Source organism: Mytilus edulis, chromosome 2 (assembly GCF_963676685.1).
Source record: "Mytilus edulis chromosome 2, xbMytEdul2.2, whole genome shotgun sequence".
NCBI classification, from domain to species: domain Eukaryota; kingdom Metazoa; phylum Mollusca; class Bivalvia; order Mytilida; family Mytilidae; genus Mytilus; species Mytilus edulis.
In genome coordinates this window covers 94,899,328-94,917,810 of record NC_092345.1, presented here as the reverse complement: position 1 = coordinate 94,917,810, position 18,483 = coordinate 94,899,328, and the positions used below count along the sequence as shown (strand labels likewise).

At 32.2% G+C, this 18,483-nt stretch overlaps 1 protein-coding gene across 1 annotated transcript in view; it reads left to right on the top strand.

Annotated features, from left to right (window-relative positions):
• The first annotated feature begins 4,880 nt into the window (after positions 1-4,880).
• Positions 4,881-18,483, top strand: part of LOC139511090 (kielin/chordin-like protein) — a 38,091-nt gene continuing 24,488 nt past the window's right edge. Inside the window, exons 1-3 of the mRNA XM_071297661.1 lie at positions 4,881-5,368; positions 8,202-8,330; positions 12,993-13,120. Of these exons, the coding sequence (XP_071153762.1) occupies positions 5,269-5,368; positions 8,202-8,330; positions 12,993-13,120 (357 nt within the window). The 5' untranslated portion in view covers positions 4,881-5,268. The remainder of the gene's footprint in view (positions 5,369-8,201; positions 8,331-12,992; positions 13,121-18,483) is intronic.

Below are 18,483 nucleotides of genomic sequence, written 5' to 3'. Positions count from 1 at the left end.
GTTTTGTATTTTATGAGTACCCTTTCTATGAAGGTGAAAGGTGAAAAGATTATTCTACTACGTCAGTCTGTTAGGCTATGAACTTGTTTATCCATCAGACTTTCAGCCAATCAATCAGTGTTTGACACTGAAGTTTCCAGCTTTCCCCCCTCAAATGAAAAAAAACTTATCAAAGATACCAAGCTATTATTTTGTATGCCAGACTTGCATTTTGTCTACAAAGGAATCATAAGTGATGCTTGAATCAAAAAGTTAAAAAAGTTTCACTTTTATTTGGCAGAGGAAGCAACATTGACTTGATTTGTTTAATATTTTCTCTTCTTTAATATAACTCATATGGTTGTTCAATTAAACATGGAGGACAATTCGATAGTCTTAGAGGTGCAATCAGTTTATTAGTGATTTCCACTATTCATATCCATCTGTTACTACACATGCTTAGTTGTTTTGTCTTTGGCAAAGTTAATTATTTCAGCTCTTATCAGGCTAGAAATGTATTTTCAAAATCGTGTTACACCTCTCCCTCCCAAGCCCCATAAAAATTGACTGGTCATCCCCTTTCCCTTGTGCTTTGTAAGAAATGTTTGGTTTCCTAAAATTTTGGAATAGAAATAAAGATTTTGTATATTTCCAATTATAAATGAAAAATTACACATATTACTTTTTAGCTCACCTGACCCAAAGGCCAAGTGAGCTTCTCTCATCACTTGGCGGCCGTCGTCGTCGTTTTTGTCGTCCGTCGTCGTTAACTTTTTACAAAAATCTTCTTAGTAGATAGGGTAAAATGCATTTTTTGACTCATATATCTGAAACCAAAGCATGTTTCTTAGTTACTTTAATGACATTAATGGTACCAATTTTCCTGCACCAGATGCGCATTTCAACAATACATGTCTCTTCAGTGATGCTCGTGGCCAAAATATTTGAAATCCAAAGCTTTTATAAAAGATGAAGAGCTATAATCCAAAAGGTCCAAAAGGTATAGCCAAATCCGTGATTTAAGCAAAATATCAAGCATATTTAATAGATAAATTGATGATAACCTGTACATAGTTATCAAAGGTACCAGGAATATAATTTAATACGCTAGACACGCGTTTCGTCTACATAAGACTCATCAGTGACGCTCAGATCAAAATAGTTATATAGCCAAACAATTAAAGAGCATTGAGAACCCAAAATTCCAAAAAGTAGTGCCAAATACGGCTAAGATAATCTATTCCTGGGATAAGAAAATACTGAGTTTTCGAAAAATTCATAGTTTTGAAAACTGGAAATTTATTAAAATGACCATACAATTGATATTTATGTCAACACCGAAGTGCTAACTACTGGGCTGGTGATACCCGCGGGACGAAACGTCTACCAACAGTGTCTGTCTGGCATGGTTCATCTGACCTTGAACTCAATGGTCATGTGGCGACTTTTTATAACTTACTTTATTGTATGTGTTTTTATCTTTGTCATGTTTGTTGATGAGCATAGTATGTTTAAATCCACGTCATTTGAAATATAATGTAGAGATTTGTCTATTTGGGAAATTTTACCACATCTCCCTTTTTTTAAGAAATACTGTAAATTCTACTGTAATACTGTGGCGGTGAATTCCCTTCTTTTTCAATTATGACGAAGATGATGACATAAGGAGACTGATTTATATATATATATATATATATACCATCAACAACAAAAGTTATATTCTATACGTCTAGATACTGTGCATGTTAATAAAGATTCTGGAAATATGATGGCAATATTTATATTCATGTTAGTGTCTCTTAACTGTGTGTACGGTAAGTTAATTATGTTTAAAAAAAAAGTAAAATCACAAAAATACTGAACTCCGAGGAAAATTTAAAACGAAAAATTCTTTAATCAAATGGCAAACTCAAATGATAAAACACACCATACGAATGGACAACACCTGTCATATTCCTGACTTAGTACAGGCATTTTCAAATGATGTAGAAAATGATGGATAAAACCTGGTTTATTAAATACGCTAAATTGTTTTTGATAAGAACTAGATACTAAAACTAAAATCTGTTTCAGAATGATGATGATAATTTCCACAATAAATACCTGACAGTCTGTATCATAAGAAACGTTTTTCTGGGGAAACCTTTAATAGGACTGAAAGGAAAAGATGTATAAGAACTAGGGATGTCAACCGTGCAGATTTACTGTAAGACTCAAGTTCATGACACATAATAGTCATATCGATCTAAATTCAACAAAGACCATGATTTCTAATCATGATGAATACTCGTTTTATAAAATGTGTCAAGTTTGATTATTTGAGGAAATATTTTAATGAATCGTTGATACTAGGCCTCAGGTTATTTCAAATAAAACTATATCCTGAACAAAGTAAATTAATGACTTTGGACTAATTATTTACTATCAGCAGTAAAAATTCTGTAGTTGGGTATAATAAAGATAAGTATATAAAACGTAGAGTATACTAGTTTTGTGAGAGGGAGATACTATGGGGCGCCAAAACTTATTAGTCGAATCAAACTGACATCGACATGAAACTAAACGAAATTTAAAACGACATAGAAAAGTTACCTAACGTTGTGATCAAGGTCAATTGATGAAAATAATATGTATATAATAGATATATGAGAACTTGCGTGATATATTTTATGATAAATGTTTTAAAACTTTCTCCATATGTGGGACTTTTACTAATCTATTGTTCTGACGAAATTAACCTTTGCTAATAAACCTAGCTGTACCTTAAGATATTTTCAAAGAATGAAACCATTAAATACATGCATGCTGTGTAATTATTGATTCATAAAGGCAACAGTAGTATACCGGTGTTCATAAGTCATAAATCGATTGAAAGAAAACAAATATGAGTAACAAACTAAAACCGAGGGAAACACACCTATAAGAGAAAAACAAAGGAACAACAGGAACACTAAAGTGCAACAAAAAAAAGCTCCAAACTTACATCGAAAGGAACTATTTGATTAGCAACTGCAATATTCCTGATTTGATTATGAACATATTGAGTAAAACATATGGCGGGTTGAACCTGGTTTTATGGCTAGCCAAACTCCCGCCTATATTACAATGTTGAACAAATATCGCTTAAATGCCTACACACAGAAATAGAGCACAAACACAAGTCTGTCGATATACATGCGATCCCATTTCAACATTATATCAGACATAAATGTCTAAATATTATTAGTTACATAAGGTATTAGGTCACTAGCACACTATGTAACGCATTTATCTTGCCGACTGTGAAATTTAGACTAGTGACCTATCAAAATGAGCAAGTCTTCAACTACTCCCATTGATCCTACATAAACAGATGCCAACAATAACAACATTTTGTAGGTTTAAATTTTTTTTTAATGTGTTTGATGAATTTATTTCAATCTTAATCATCAATTTCTTCGTCTGTTGAAACCTTTTAGATTTTTTCTCAGTACCGTTTTGTTTTTATAAAGGAACGTAACACCACTTCTAATCGTGTATGAAATAAGCCCCGCCTCCCTTCTAACCATATATGGAATATAAAGGGACGTAACTTCACTACTAACCGTGTATGAGATAAGCCCCGCCTCCCTATTAACCTAATATGAAATATACACAGTCTTCACGCGGACGCTTTTAACCAATCATATTCCTAGAAATGTATAGGAGGTAAGATAAATAAAGATACAACTGTAGTATTTGGTCAAACAATTTTTTTTTCTTTTGCCTTATTAAATTGGACCAAAAAAGCTCAAGAATTCCGAGCTGCTCATTGTTTAACTGATTCGATGGTCTGTTGATAAGTATTGGTCACCGCGCTCTTTTTCAAGGCACAAGTCGTTCAAAATTGCCAAAATTTGCTTAGATTATTTATAAAAAAAACCCATTTGTGCATGAACAGAAATTTACGAGATAGAATTTTGAAATAACAAATGAGAAAATAGTTTTTTTTAATATATTTTAAGAAAATAAAAAATGGACTGTTAAGTTTGTCGACCAGGTTTACGCGCTAGTAAATTTCGACTGCCACTGCAATGTTGCATAATAAAATTGCTGTATTGTAATAAGCAATAGATCAGAATCATCAGGGGTACCACTTTTAAAACAGTTAGGAGGCCAAAGTTGGAGATTATTGTAATAATTAGGGCAAGTAGTTTGATTGATTTAACATTCCATGACAGAAATTGAAAGAAAAATATAGGTACAATTGTATTTTCTGACAGCAAAGAAGTGCAGATTACTCTGCTAGTGATATAGGTGGTGAGGCGAAATGTCCAACAGCAGTCGCATACATGATGTACAACCATGAATGTTGAAAAAATTATAGCAACTCGTTTTAGTAACGTTTTTATCGCATTAAACGAATTAAATCTTTGAGTTACATTTCAACTGCATGCAACAGTTTTATCTTTTCTACAATAATATGTGATAATAATTACAACTCATATATTATCATTTACTTTCAGGGAAAAGATGATCATTCGTTTACCAAAACGGATTTCAATACAGTAATACGTGAACCTTGTATTTCTAACAATAAGAAAATGAGGATAATTTAACAATACATATTGTTAATTAATCAGTTTTAAAATTACTAGGCCAAAATCTTTGTTCTATATGAATTCACACAATAATACGTGTCTTGTTCAATGTAATGCACCGGATGCGTATAAAAAGGTATGTGTAGTATACACCACTGAATTACCACAAGTATCACTTGAAATTAATTTTGAATGAAAGACAACATTATTTTACTGATGTTGTAATCTCAGTCATACATTGAGAAGACACAGATGAGGGAAAAATAGAGGAAATTGCACACTTAAAACTGGACGAGGTACTCAAGGAGTTATACATTTGGGTTTTTTTTTAGTGCTTTTTGTGTTCCTACTGCCGATATGTCGAGTCCAGCCTTTTCAAATCGAATTCTATAGGTTGTTCTTATGTAGGTCTATTACACTTCTGATCCAGGTGAGCGGTGAGTTGGTCGCTCATAAAAGTGTTTACTTCTTTAATTTTGTCACGGAGTATAAATCGTTGATTTTACTGTGTCAGTTGTTGAATGATCAGAAGGTGAGCTAGTTAAAAATCAACGTCTTTTATACTATAATGTTGAGAGTTGTCTATTCGGAAAGTGTACCACATCACCTTATTAAATGATATTTTAAGAAATATCATCAATAATGCGTTTCCACTTGAACGGTGAATTCCCTAAGTTTTCAAGTATGACGTAGATGACAACAGGAGACTGTTATATAACATAACCATCACATGAAATATCATATACTGGATACTGCTTCAGTTCACAAAGAGTTTGGAAATATGATAGCAATTCTTGTATTGATGCTAGTGTCTCTTAACTGTGTGCACGGTAAGTAAAATATGTTAAAAAAATTCTTAGAAAATAAAATAGATACTAAAACTTAAATATGTTTCAGAACGAAAATGTTAAACACGGACGATAATGTTTATCAAAAACACTTGACAGTCGGTCTTGTAAGATAAGAATATACTGTCGTACCTATTTTGTTTTCTATTCAACACGAAACTTTTTTTAATGTTACTGAAAAAATGTTGTAAAGAATGAAAACAACATTTTAAAAATTTCATGGTTCCGTAGCGCTTTCCTCGTTTTACCTTCAGCAGGCATGTTCTTAAAGTCAAACATTTGAAACCAGATGTATTAGAACCGAACAAGTTAAATAGCTGGCTGACCAAAAGTGACCTTAAATAATAGCTATATCATATAATGAACAATCAATAAATAAAATATGCTAAGTAGGATAATTTAATGAAATATTTTAATGTGTGTTGTTAATTTTTGGCCCCAGGTTATTACAAATGAAACTATATCCTGGACAGACAGAAGTAATGACGTAGGTCTTACTTGACAAATGTCTATGTTTACTATCTAGTGTTAAACTTCGGCTGTCGAATAAGATAAAGGTAAAGGATATGTCGTAGAGAACATACTAGTTTTTTCTGCAGTGAACAGGGGAGGAAGATATCAAGAGGACATATCAACTTATAAGTCGAAGACAAACTGACAACGCCATGAAAAAAAGACAAACAATAGTATTGGAAAAAAACAGAGAAAAGTGTTTTTACTTTCTGATAGAGATTAATAGGTGAACAGATACCAGCTACTTGAATTATGTATTCTTTCTTTTTTCAAAATCTACAATAGGAAAGGATAAATGAGGACTTGCGTTATAAGCTTTACAGGAATGTTCTCAGATTTGATCAATATGTCTGAAATGGGACTTATACAAATCCTTTGATCTGCAGTAATGTGCGTTTGTTAATAAACTTAAACTTTAAGGTAATGTCAAAGAATAAAACCACGAAGTACGTGCAGTGATTGCACATCTGTCGACATACAATTGATCACGTAACAAAGTTATATGCAGTTTTAGTTACGACACACTTTTAATAGATTTGAATAATTAAATATAAGCTGATGTTAGAAAGAGAAATAACTGTAAATATTGCATTGTTTCTAATCATTGAACTTTTCTATTACTAATTTTTTTTCTTCATATGAATTAAGACAAAGAAGACCATGAAATCCTGGTTATTTATTGTTATAGTCATTCGTTGTTCTGTTGATGGTCATCGTCTATATTGTTTCTCTTTGGTGAAACAAACATGTGTATCTGCCATTCACGCGAAATTCAGAATTCAATAAAAATTAAAAACCAATTCTTCAGAGAACAATTGAAGGTCTTTCCACCTCGATAATAAGAATGAAATTTAAAAAACGATGTTAGAAAATGTCACTCCTGGTTGATGTAATTTGGTTCTTCAAATTGATAAAAAAAAAAGATTAATAGGTATATGCAGAAGACTTAATTGTTTTATTATGAACAGAAAATAATTTTTAGCAAAGGTCAAAATCTAGAACGTCAAATTGACCTTTGACATGGACCTCAATTTCAAGGTCATAGGTCAGTGATCTCAAATCAAAAGACCCCAGGTCAATCATTTGTATGGTTGTGGAGATATACTGATTTCAAATACATAAGGGGAGAAAACTCCTATAAGGGTTAACCAAAACACTTCGACTGAAATAGGTTGAAGTTGCGCCTTTTTGTAAACAGTGATTTGGCAAACCAATCATATCATTAACTGTAACAGTTTCTTTTGAATAACAATAATAAGCAACATTCAAAATTTATAACATGACCTTGACCTTCGACTTGATCTCAATTTCAAGGTCATAGGTCAGCGAACTCAAAACGGAAGACCGGAGGTCAATCACTTGTATTGTTGTGGAGAAATACTGATTTGAAATACATAAGTGGAGAAAACTCCTATAAGGGTTAACCAAAACACTTTGACTGAAATAGGTTGAAGTTGCGCCTTATTGTAAACAGTTATTTAGCAAACACATTATATATCATTTACTGTCACAGTTTCTGTGGAATAACGATAACAAGCAAAATTCAAAATGTAGAACATGACCTTGACCATTGACCTTGACCTCAATTTCCTTCAAATGGACCAAGGACTTCATATCAAAAGACTGTAGGCCTCTACGACTTATAAAGTATGAATTTATCCAACAAATCGCCTATCTTAAATTTTCAAAGGGAAATAACTCCCATAAGATGTCTTCCGATCACTCAAGTCAAAATAAACCAAATCATTCTCAAGAGTAGACAAACAATTTGGTGCAAACAGTTTGCTAAAATCTTTTACGGTTTTAGAGATATAGCGATAACAAGAAAAAGGGGATGCAGGGAGATAACTCCTATAAGAATAAGTGTTCGGTCACACAGAAGAAAAACAAAAGGTCTTTCCACGAAAAGTGGAAAGACCTAATAAAACCAGAATACATTCATTAGAAAATTGATCTTTAAAAAAATGTAAAGTGCGAGGTACATGTAGCTAACATACGCCACAAGACCATTTCAAGCATCTGGTAAACCAATCAGAGGTCTGACATGAAACTGTGTTGTATGTGTAGATACATCACACTTTTATAATGGAAAATCAAACAAACTATGGTACATTGAAATGAAAGCAGAGGTGTTATAATACGCAGTAAGTAAAGTATGCTTTTGTTTGTTTTCTATATTTGCAGTATGTCAGTAAATGGTTTTTTTTACACTCTATGCAAAATTATGTTGTTGATTTATTTCTAGTTATATGAAAAAAGTTCTTATAATTTAAGTTAAAATTGTAAAATTATTTTTTTACAGCTACATGCAATTACCATGGAACCATACACCAAATCGGAACGAGTTTTCCTGACATTGACGGGTGTAATACTTGTAACTGTGAGGTAAACGGTATTTCATGTACTGAAAAAGCTTGCTTGAATCCGTCTGGTAAGATAATATATTGATATATGATCGTGATATATTTACTTGTATTTACTGAGAAAAAAGTAAACTCAAATTGGAAAGTCCCTATTTGAAAGTTGCGTACCACCATCCGAAATAAAGACTGGGCACGAAGGTTTCTGCCAAATAAAAGACAATTTTTTTTTCCTCTTTATCCCTTTTATATCTCATTCTTGTTTAAAGAATGTTGAAAAGTATGCCATAATGTGTCAAACCTTTCACTTGTATGAGTGTCATTACCGAAATAATAAACCGAGATTCAATTTCTGTAAACGTAAATTTGATAGTTGTTATTGTTTACATAAGATAACTGATTTATGCTAAATTTACTCAAAAGTGATTATGAGATCTAGTATAACTGAAACGGGAAACGCGTTAACAATACAATGAAGTCACCGCAAACTGCTTTCATGAAATATGTTAATATTTTGGATTCCGTAGTTGTCGATCGCTCAAACCAAAACAATGGTGTTCGTACATATTTAGAGTTGTTTGGGTCACAATTGAGGCCCTTGGTAGAAAAATGTATGTATTTATTTTGAATGTGACCAGAAAGGTTAAAATTATTTTTGGATATTATCGGTACATTAGTGTTTGAGAAATGATCAGTGAATATTATATCACACATTTTCAAGAGAGATAAATCCACAGGTATGTTGTGCAAAGTGTTTAGACCGGTTTGAATGGCTAGAAAATTCAACTTCCATTGCAGAATGAAAGTATTTTGGATATGGATGAAAATGTTGCGTTTCAATAGACAACACACATCGATATGTTCAATAAGGTTACATCTTCTTCGTCATCTTAATTCAGATCGGATGTCTGTGCATGTCATACATCCCCACACAACATCGTTTTTTGTGTGTAAAATCATTACATTAACTGCTTGATTAACGAATAAGGTATTGACAATTCACTTGGAAACTCAACATATACCCTAACGACACTTACAAAAGAGGAAATCCTGGATAATCATAGGACTGTTCTATGTTCCTTTGAAATTTCAACCAATCAAAGCCGGGCTTCAAAGTTATTGTGAAACTGCATATTCTAGAGGTGGCGTGAATCAGATGTGGATACTAAAAAATTCAAAAGATCTTTAAGAGTACATACAATCTAACTCTCTTGCATCTTGCAATTATATCAAAACATTTGACTTTTCTACGTTTTACACAAGTATTCCACATTCCAAACTAAAAGACAAATTGAAAGAGTTGGTATTGCTTTGTTTCATAAAAAAGAATGGCCAACTTAGATACAAGTATCTTGTCTTAGGGAGGGATAAATTCTACTTTATAAAGGATCACACTGATTCAAACAAAAAAAATTCTGAAACTGACATTATCAAGATGCTTGATTTCTCGATTGACAACATATTTGTTACCTTCGGAGGTCTCGTTTTTCAACACACTGTCGGCATTCCAATGGGAACCAATTTTGCCCCTCTACTTGCCGACTTGTTTCTTTTTTTTATGAGGCTGACTTCATACAGGAACTTCTTAGGAAGAAAGATAAGAAGTTAGCAAAATCCTTTAACTTCACTTTCCGCTATAAAGATGAGATTCTCACTAAACAATTCAAAATTTGGTAACTATGTTGAACTCATCTATCCCATCGAACTAGAGATAAAGAATACAACAGATACAGTTAAGGTAGCACAATACAAAGATTTTATAACTCCAACTCCCAAGTTTTAAAATGCTGTAACTTTCTTAATATTGCTTGAAAATTTATAAAAGTGGTAGTTTTGGATAGCTAACAGATTACTCTTTCAATTTAATGCAATGTTATGCAACAATTATGTAACCAATTATAATGTTAACTGAGTCTAAAATATTTTTCACCAAATTTCCACTTTCAAATGAAATTAACTTCTGCATATGTATCCCTAGAGGGTTGATTTTATTATATGTTGTTCCCATGGCCATTATCTACAAAAGGGTGTCTCAGATTTCAGATAGAATATATAGAACAAATTTTACACCTAATTAAACATTATCTTCTTTTATGTTGTTAGGATGTTTACACTAATTAGAGATTTATGAGAGAATGGAGCACCAAAGAGACAATCTGAGACATCCTTTTGAAGCCCATGATGTGTTGATTAAGATTTCGTTAAAATTTTCTGTATAGTTAAAGAGATGATAGAGCTAAATTCATTCAAGTGAACTTACCCAGATTTTGCCACTAATTACATAATAATTGATTGCATAATGATTGCATAATAAAAATATTGCATTCATTTAAAAGATTGATCTTTTATCTATCCATATATACCTCTTTTATTATTTTCTTTGCATTCATAAGAAAGTTACAGCATTTCAAAGTTTAGTGATTGGAAGTAAAAAAATCTTTGTATTGTGCTACCTTAAGTCGGCCTCATATCTTGACTTACATCTAGAAATTGACAATGTGGGTCGATTGAAAACAAAACTTTACGACAAAAGAGATAATTTCAGCTTTCCAATTGTGAACTTTCCATTTCTAAGTAGCAACATTCCAGCAGCACCTGCATACGGGTAATATATCTCCAAATTAATACGATATTCCCGTGCTTGTATTTCCTTTCATGATTTTCCTGATAGAGGGTTGCTGCTCAAAAGGAAGCTATTAAACCAAAAGTTTGCAAATGGTGAAGTTGAAATCTTCCCTTCGTAAATTTTACGGACGCCATCACGAGATGGTTGTCCGTTATGGAATAACCGTTTCACAGATGATCTCGGATATGTTCCTTACGTCGTAACTACAATCCCCTTCCCTTTCATAAATGTGACCTACCGAATAAGACTACTTACCGGATTTATTATAACATGAGCAGTACGACGGGTGCCACATGTTGAGCAGGATCTGCTTACCCTTCCGTAGCACATGAAATCACCCGCAGTTTGTGGTGGTTTTCGTGTTGCTTATTCTTTAGTTTTCTATGTTGTCTCATGTGTACTATCATTTGTCTGTTTGTCTTTTAAATTTTTAGCCATGGCGTTGTCAGTTTATTTTCGATTTATGAGTTTGAATGTCCCTCTGGTGTCTTTTGCCCCTCTTTCATAGAAACATTATCGATATTTTTAGCAAAAGCAAACAGAAGAACCATGGGTTTACAACCGAATGAGAGAAGTCCATGGAACGACCATATGTCTATATCTCCATTTAGGAGAAAATCAGTACACTGTAACATATAAATTCACAGACTTAAGTCATAAAACGTCAACGTCTTTACCATTAAAAATTAATAGAAAAGCAAAAGGGTATTTTGCTTCTTACACCTTTAGAATTCGTCCCAAGAACAAGTAATTCTGTATAGATTTTGCCTCATACGTAGAACAAATCAATTCCTTCAATTACCTAAAACCTATTCATAGTTTGCGTGTTTAAACTAATGTTTCATCATAAAATATAAACCTGATAATCAAAATGAAGAATATGTCAAAGAGAAAACAATCTGACCAAAGAATGACTATAAATATTCCGCTAATTCTACGTGATGTGATTAAGAGTTTTTGTATCTTTGTTGTTTCTTTTTAGTTAAATTTTAAGTTCCGACTGTAGTTTGAATATTCCCCTGTAATGTTTGCCTCTCTTTTATTCACCAACAGCTATTTATAGTGGTAAAAAAAATGTGGAATCATTGTAAAACTGCTACTTATCGGAATACCAAACGTTTGACAGTATACTGTATAGGTATCACTAGCCCAGTAGTCAACACTTCGGTGTTTACATGAATATCAATAATGTTGTCATTTTCATAAATTTTCTGTTTACAAAACTTTGACAAAACTAAACATTGTATTATCCCAGGCATAGATTACCTTAGCCGTATTTTGTACAACTTTTTTGAATTTTGGATCCTCAATGCTCTTCAATTTTGTAATAGTTTGGCTTTTCAAATATTTTGATATGAGCGTCACTGATGAGACTTATGTAGACGAAACGCGCGTCTGGCGTACTAAAGTATAACCCTGGTATCTTTGATAACTAATTATAGCACCTCTGATAAATTATGACGTTATGATTAGTTTAACCCCCGATGGATCCGTAAGTGATCAGTAGAAAATGTCGTTTATGACGCCACATTTACTAGAAATGGTAACGTCATCGATTAATGTGCTTGTATTTCATTGCTTATTTTAATACATTACTTAGCAGTAAAAGAGAGGCAAAAGATCCCAGAGGGACAGTCAAACTCATAGAACGAAAATATACTGACAACGCCATGGCTAAAAAATAAAAAGACAAACCGACAAATAATAGTACAAAAGACACAACATAGAAAACTAAAGACACGAACCCCACCAAAAACTAGGGGTGATCTAAGGTGTTCCGGTAGGGTCCGCAGATCTTACTCCACATGTGACACCCGTCGTGTTGTTCATGGTATTACAAACCCGGTCAATAGTCTAATTCGGTAGGTCACATTCGTGGTGAATTCTTTTTTTTAAATGGCCTGAAAATGCTTATGCTCATGGTGATGATTTAGAACTATTTTTCGAATTTAATTGAAGTAATTGATATTTCGTCCCATGGATTACAGGAAATGTGAGCGTTCGTAGTGGTACCAGAGATTTGAGTGTAAACAAGGACAATTTTCCAAAAATGTTCTATGTGTATGTTTTGTGTTTGTCATATCTAATTTTTAAATTCTTATTTTAGGTTGTAAATATGATGGAATATATTATAATATCGGTGATTCATTCCCCAGCATCGACAGATGTAATACATGTACGTGTGGCGCTAATGGTTCCGTAGGCTGCACGGAGAAGGCCTGTTCATATAGACCTTGATTAGTAAATCTAATCATCTAAGGTAGGAGTTAAAGTCATTAGTTTAAAAACCTCTTTAAATGTCTGTGAATATAAAGATGTTAGCCTTCAATAAAATTAAGCACTTGCTAGTTAAATATTTCAGCGATGAAAGAAATAATTTGAAGAAAATTCAACAGTTGAAAAATAAATGTGCTTATCCAAAAGGAATTTTCAAATTCAAAATTAAAGAAACATGTGCAAAAACCAGGTTACCAGCAGATGAAAATAGAGAGAGAAAAGTAAATGGCATTAAAGGGAAAATCAAAATCAATACATCTTAGAAAAACAGACAGAACCAAATTAAATACAATTGAGAAAGAAAAAAAAAGACAAACGGAAGAAAAACGGTGCACAGAGCCTATTACAGAGTACTGAAAATAAAACCACATTTATTCCGATACTCGAGGAGTAGGTTTAACAAAAATAAACTGACGATTACGATTGATCGTATTTCATGAACAATTCAATATACTTAGAATTAATGTTAGTCGCAAGATTTTTTTTATGAGAACGACACCTGATTGATAAGCAATGTCTTCCACACTTGTGGTTCTTCCCTTTTTGTTCATAGCAAGTACAAAACCGTTGACTTGTCGTATCGATAATGTTAAAATTGATGGACAAAAAGGCGGAATTGTAGCAAAGACTAAATGAACATATTGGTGATCACAGTTATTCCAAAACAGTTAACTTAATCATAAAAGTTTCCTTACAAACTCATCATAGAAACACGCTTTAAAATTTACTAGTAAAATGCCAGACGCGCAATAGGTCTACATCCGATTCTTCATTGGTGCCACTAAAACAGTCGGGAGGCAAACAAATTACACTTGGAAAATTAAAAAAAAAACTAAATCTAGCTAACGTCATTAATAGACAATATTTTTTTAATTGTTTCTATTGATTCAGCATTCCATATTATGCATCCAAAAAAAAAGCACCACCCTGATTTTTCTCACAGATTTGTGTATATGTAAACAAATTAAATTATTGATGGCTCTAAAAATGAATTAAAAAATTACCAATAAAATTAATTGCAGTTTTTATTTTTGAATTAGAGGATGACTTGGATACTAAAATGGACTGATTTTAGTTTGATGCTAACAAGTCGAAACGTTAAATACTATAGTAATATAATTCATTTTGTTAGTTTGTTAGTTACAATAAACAAAATACCACATCCAACTCATTTAGTGTAAATATTTCTTAATCAGAAAATCTTGTACAATGCCAAACCATGATGATAAGATGTAGAACAATTAGTGTTCAAAAGTTTATAGCAAAACGTATTTACGAATAGAATGTTTGTGTGGTATTAACGAACATATTCTTGAGTTGCATTTAGAAAAATACAACAACGTTATCTTCTCTACTAGAATATGGGATACTAATCATTACTTGTATATTTTTCATTACTTTCAGGAAAAAAAATCTTCTGTATACAAACGTGGATTTTATAACAGCAATTTATGAACCTTTCAATTTTGTTAGTAATAAAATGTGAATAATTTAAAAAATAAAAATTGATAATGAACCAAGTTCGAAATTACTAGGTCACAAGTTTTCTCTGTTGTATTGTATCACGATTTGTTATAAGACGCCTTCTATTATATACTAATTTACGGTATGGGTTTTGCATATCGTAAAATCAGTATGGTGATGATAAATTGCCGTTGAGTGGCAAATTGATTGCACATCCAAGATATCTTTGTATTGTTCCAATATAAATTAAGAGGAAAATTTCCTATTGTGAAACTTTAATTATTAAGTAATGTGTCGAAAGGTTATAACATGTATAATGAGTGAGCAATACTCCATTCTTAATGAGATGTCATGAATATTCATATAATTATCAGAACGAGATTAAGGTCGTATTCTAGCAACATGGTCGATAAACATCATTAAGTGCAGGAGGTTATGAAAAAACTCGTTTAAACACATGTATGTAAAATATATACCTTTCATAGGTTAGCTGCAGTTTACAATAAACCAAAAACAAAAACTTGACATTTGAAGACGTAAAAAGGTATGCAAAGATAATAATAAAAAAAAACTTATTTAGGTAACAGCATGCTGTCAAGATTATGGTAATAAAACAAATATTGGAATATAGTATTTCAAACAAAACAGTTTTCTGAGTCATAGAATATTAAGATTACATAACACCTTTGTAGGTATTTGACAATTAAATGTGCATGAATGTAATGGATCACACATCTTGACATATATAATTTATATAGATATCATGATTATAAAAAATAAAATGCACAATATATATCATAATAAATAAAGGCAACAGTAGTATACCGCTGTTCAAAAAAAAAGTAAAATCACAAAAATACTGAACTTAGAGGAAAATCAGTTCGGAAAGTCCATAATCACATGGCAAAATCAAATAACAAAAGGCATAAAAAACGAATGGACAAGAACTGTCAAAAGGAGAAGTAGTATGATCCACAAAAGTTAAAATGATGTAAGCAACTATAGGCAACCATACAGCATTCAACAATGACAAAAAACCATACCGCATGGTCGGCTATAAAGACCATGGCATGACATGAAAAATATGAAACCATTCAATTAAGAAAACTAACGGCCTTATTTTAAATAAAATATGACAGACATAAACCAACGACAACCACTGTACTACAGACTACTGACTTCGGACAGGCATATAAAGAGTTACACTAGTGGCGGGGTTAAACATGGTTGTGCGCAGTCAACTCTCCCACCAACATCGGATAGCTGTGTACCAGAACAACAACAACATAAGAAAATGAATGCAAATACAACTATATCTGTTAAAAACCGCAAAGTGGACGCTGACGTATTATACATCTAAAAAAGCACTAAGTATTGATCTGAGAGCCTATAACTAATGGGGAAATATATGTATCAAGAACTGTACTATCAATCAGTAAAAATACAACAACTAATGGATATAGTGAAATAATTCATTGATAGTCATAGATAAACATCACATTGTGCAGTGAAAAACTATAGGTATCGACAGATCGTAGTACATTTTTGTATGGTTTTCATTTTACTGATTACAAAATAAATGTTCATACTTATAGAAACATTAAAAAACTAAAGAGGTAGGGCCAATTTGTCCGGATTTTTTTTCACAGAAGGGCCCATTTCAAAAAGTGCCAACAGAATAAAATTTACTATAAAAACAAAAAATAAAAATGCTTTTTGATCAATATCTCGATTTACATATATTATGTATATTTAATTTAACCCTCCAAAAGGATGAAAGTCCAATGATGCGGAATTTAGGGTGTTTTAGGTGGAAAAAACAGGGAATCCCCCAAGAAGGACATTTCAAACCAAAAAAAAAGTTATGTTTTTTTGTGACTGTGGTAATTTATGCTACATTTTCCATCAAAAATGAAATTTGTTTAGTGTGTCCTTATTATATAAAGAACAACTTTTTAATGAAAAAATTGTAACATCTCTAAATTGTACCGATAAAGCTTCTTATTTAAAAAAAACATCATGGTCAAGTATCGCGGTGGCTCAATCAGTAGAGCATAGAACTACAAATGAAAGATTGTATTTAAGCTAGGATTCGAATCTCGCTCAGACTTTTTGCATTTTTTGTGTTGTTATATTAAATTTTAATGTTTTTATCATATTTTTTCGGATGTTTGCTTAATTCATAGAGTCATTCTGGTTCATTTGACTATATAGTATAAATAATTTTATTAAAAAAATACTGTATCGCTTATTGTGTGCATTCCTATGACTGTCCATACTCTTGTCTTACTTTCTATTCATGTGTTTACATTGATAACATATATGCAAGGAACAACTGCAGTCAAACTGAAGTTGGTGCCTGTACATAACCAATAACACGAGAATTGATTCTATAGCAATGAATCCCAAATGTTGCATGTGTAACATACACATTACATAAAATAAGGCCAGTGTATACAAGTTTCAAAACAACACAAACAATTTTTCGAAACTTTTTTTGAACATGGTATAATATGTAACAAATGCCAGTCAACAGCAATCAGTTTCGTCGCCAATTACTGTGTAGATACTAGTACTGAATTTATTACCACCGTCCCTACACCGGTACCTAAGTCATCAGAAAATAAGACAACACCACAGAACAAATCGTTATTGTAGGTAAAACATCAAGAAGCTGTTGCATCTGTATCACAACGAAGGGCCGATTTGTTAAAATGCCAGAAAAGGCCATATAACATGTGTTAGTAACACAAGGTGTTCTATGGTCAGCTGATGTAAGATGTTCCCCGGTTAAAATATATATTATCTTATCTTATCTTATCTTATAGACGATAAAACCTTTTAAAGACCAGGACAAATACAGATATAAATATATATTCAGAATGAGAAAAACAACATCCCATTTGAATTTGTTCAATATTATTTGACTTCTTGACAAGTTACGTGGCATGGTATCTTATGCACATAAAGGGTGTTAACAATTAGATAAAATCAATATAAAAAAATCAATAGTCTTGGCGTTCCCGCGTATCGACAAACCTGAAGATCATAAACGTCATTTTTTGAAAATTAAATATATTAGCAGAGGTATTGATTTTATCAACTTATCTAGTATATTTAATTACTCTACCGTTCAAAACTTTATACCTCCCTATTTTGATAATATAGAACCACCATTAATTTCATACACATACAAAAAACAAGCAGAAGTTTAATTTTTAATTATACGTCAGTTACATCAGACGTGAATATAGATATTAATACTCCCTTAACTTGAAACTGTGAATCGTCGAAGTTTAGATATGTTCCCTATGGCCATGTGATTACAGGGGACCTCAATATCGTCCAGTACAGAGAGGTTAAAAACTTTTTGAAAAAAAGGACCAAAATATCGTCCTCCATCTAAAATAGATTGGAAAGAGTGTCTTCAAGTCACTAAAGATGCTCTTTCCTCGTTTTGTAAATAATGGTGTAAACGGGAAAAATCTGATAAAAAATCTCTTGATTCTTATTTAAATAAATGTATGAATGTGGTAGATAAGAGAATATCACATTTTGAAAATAATTTAGAAGTAAATAATAGAGTACATAAAACACCTATTTCCAGAATAAGAAGTAAACTTCAAATACTTTCAAAGCGGCTTGTGTTTGTACCGGCCGACAAAGCAGCCAACAATGTGGTGGTGGTATGCCGTAAATACTATACGGACGTTCTTAAGAATGAAATTTCAAATTCATCTACATTCAAGTCCATCCGCTCTACAGAGAGTCATATAGTAAACAAGCATATCACAACCACATCAAAGCTTAAGGCTTCTTCTGAACATTTGAAGGTCCCTACTATGTATTTGCTACCT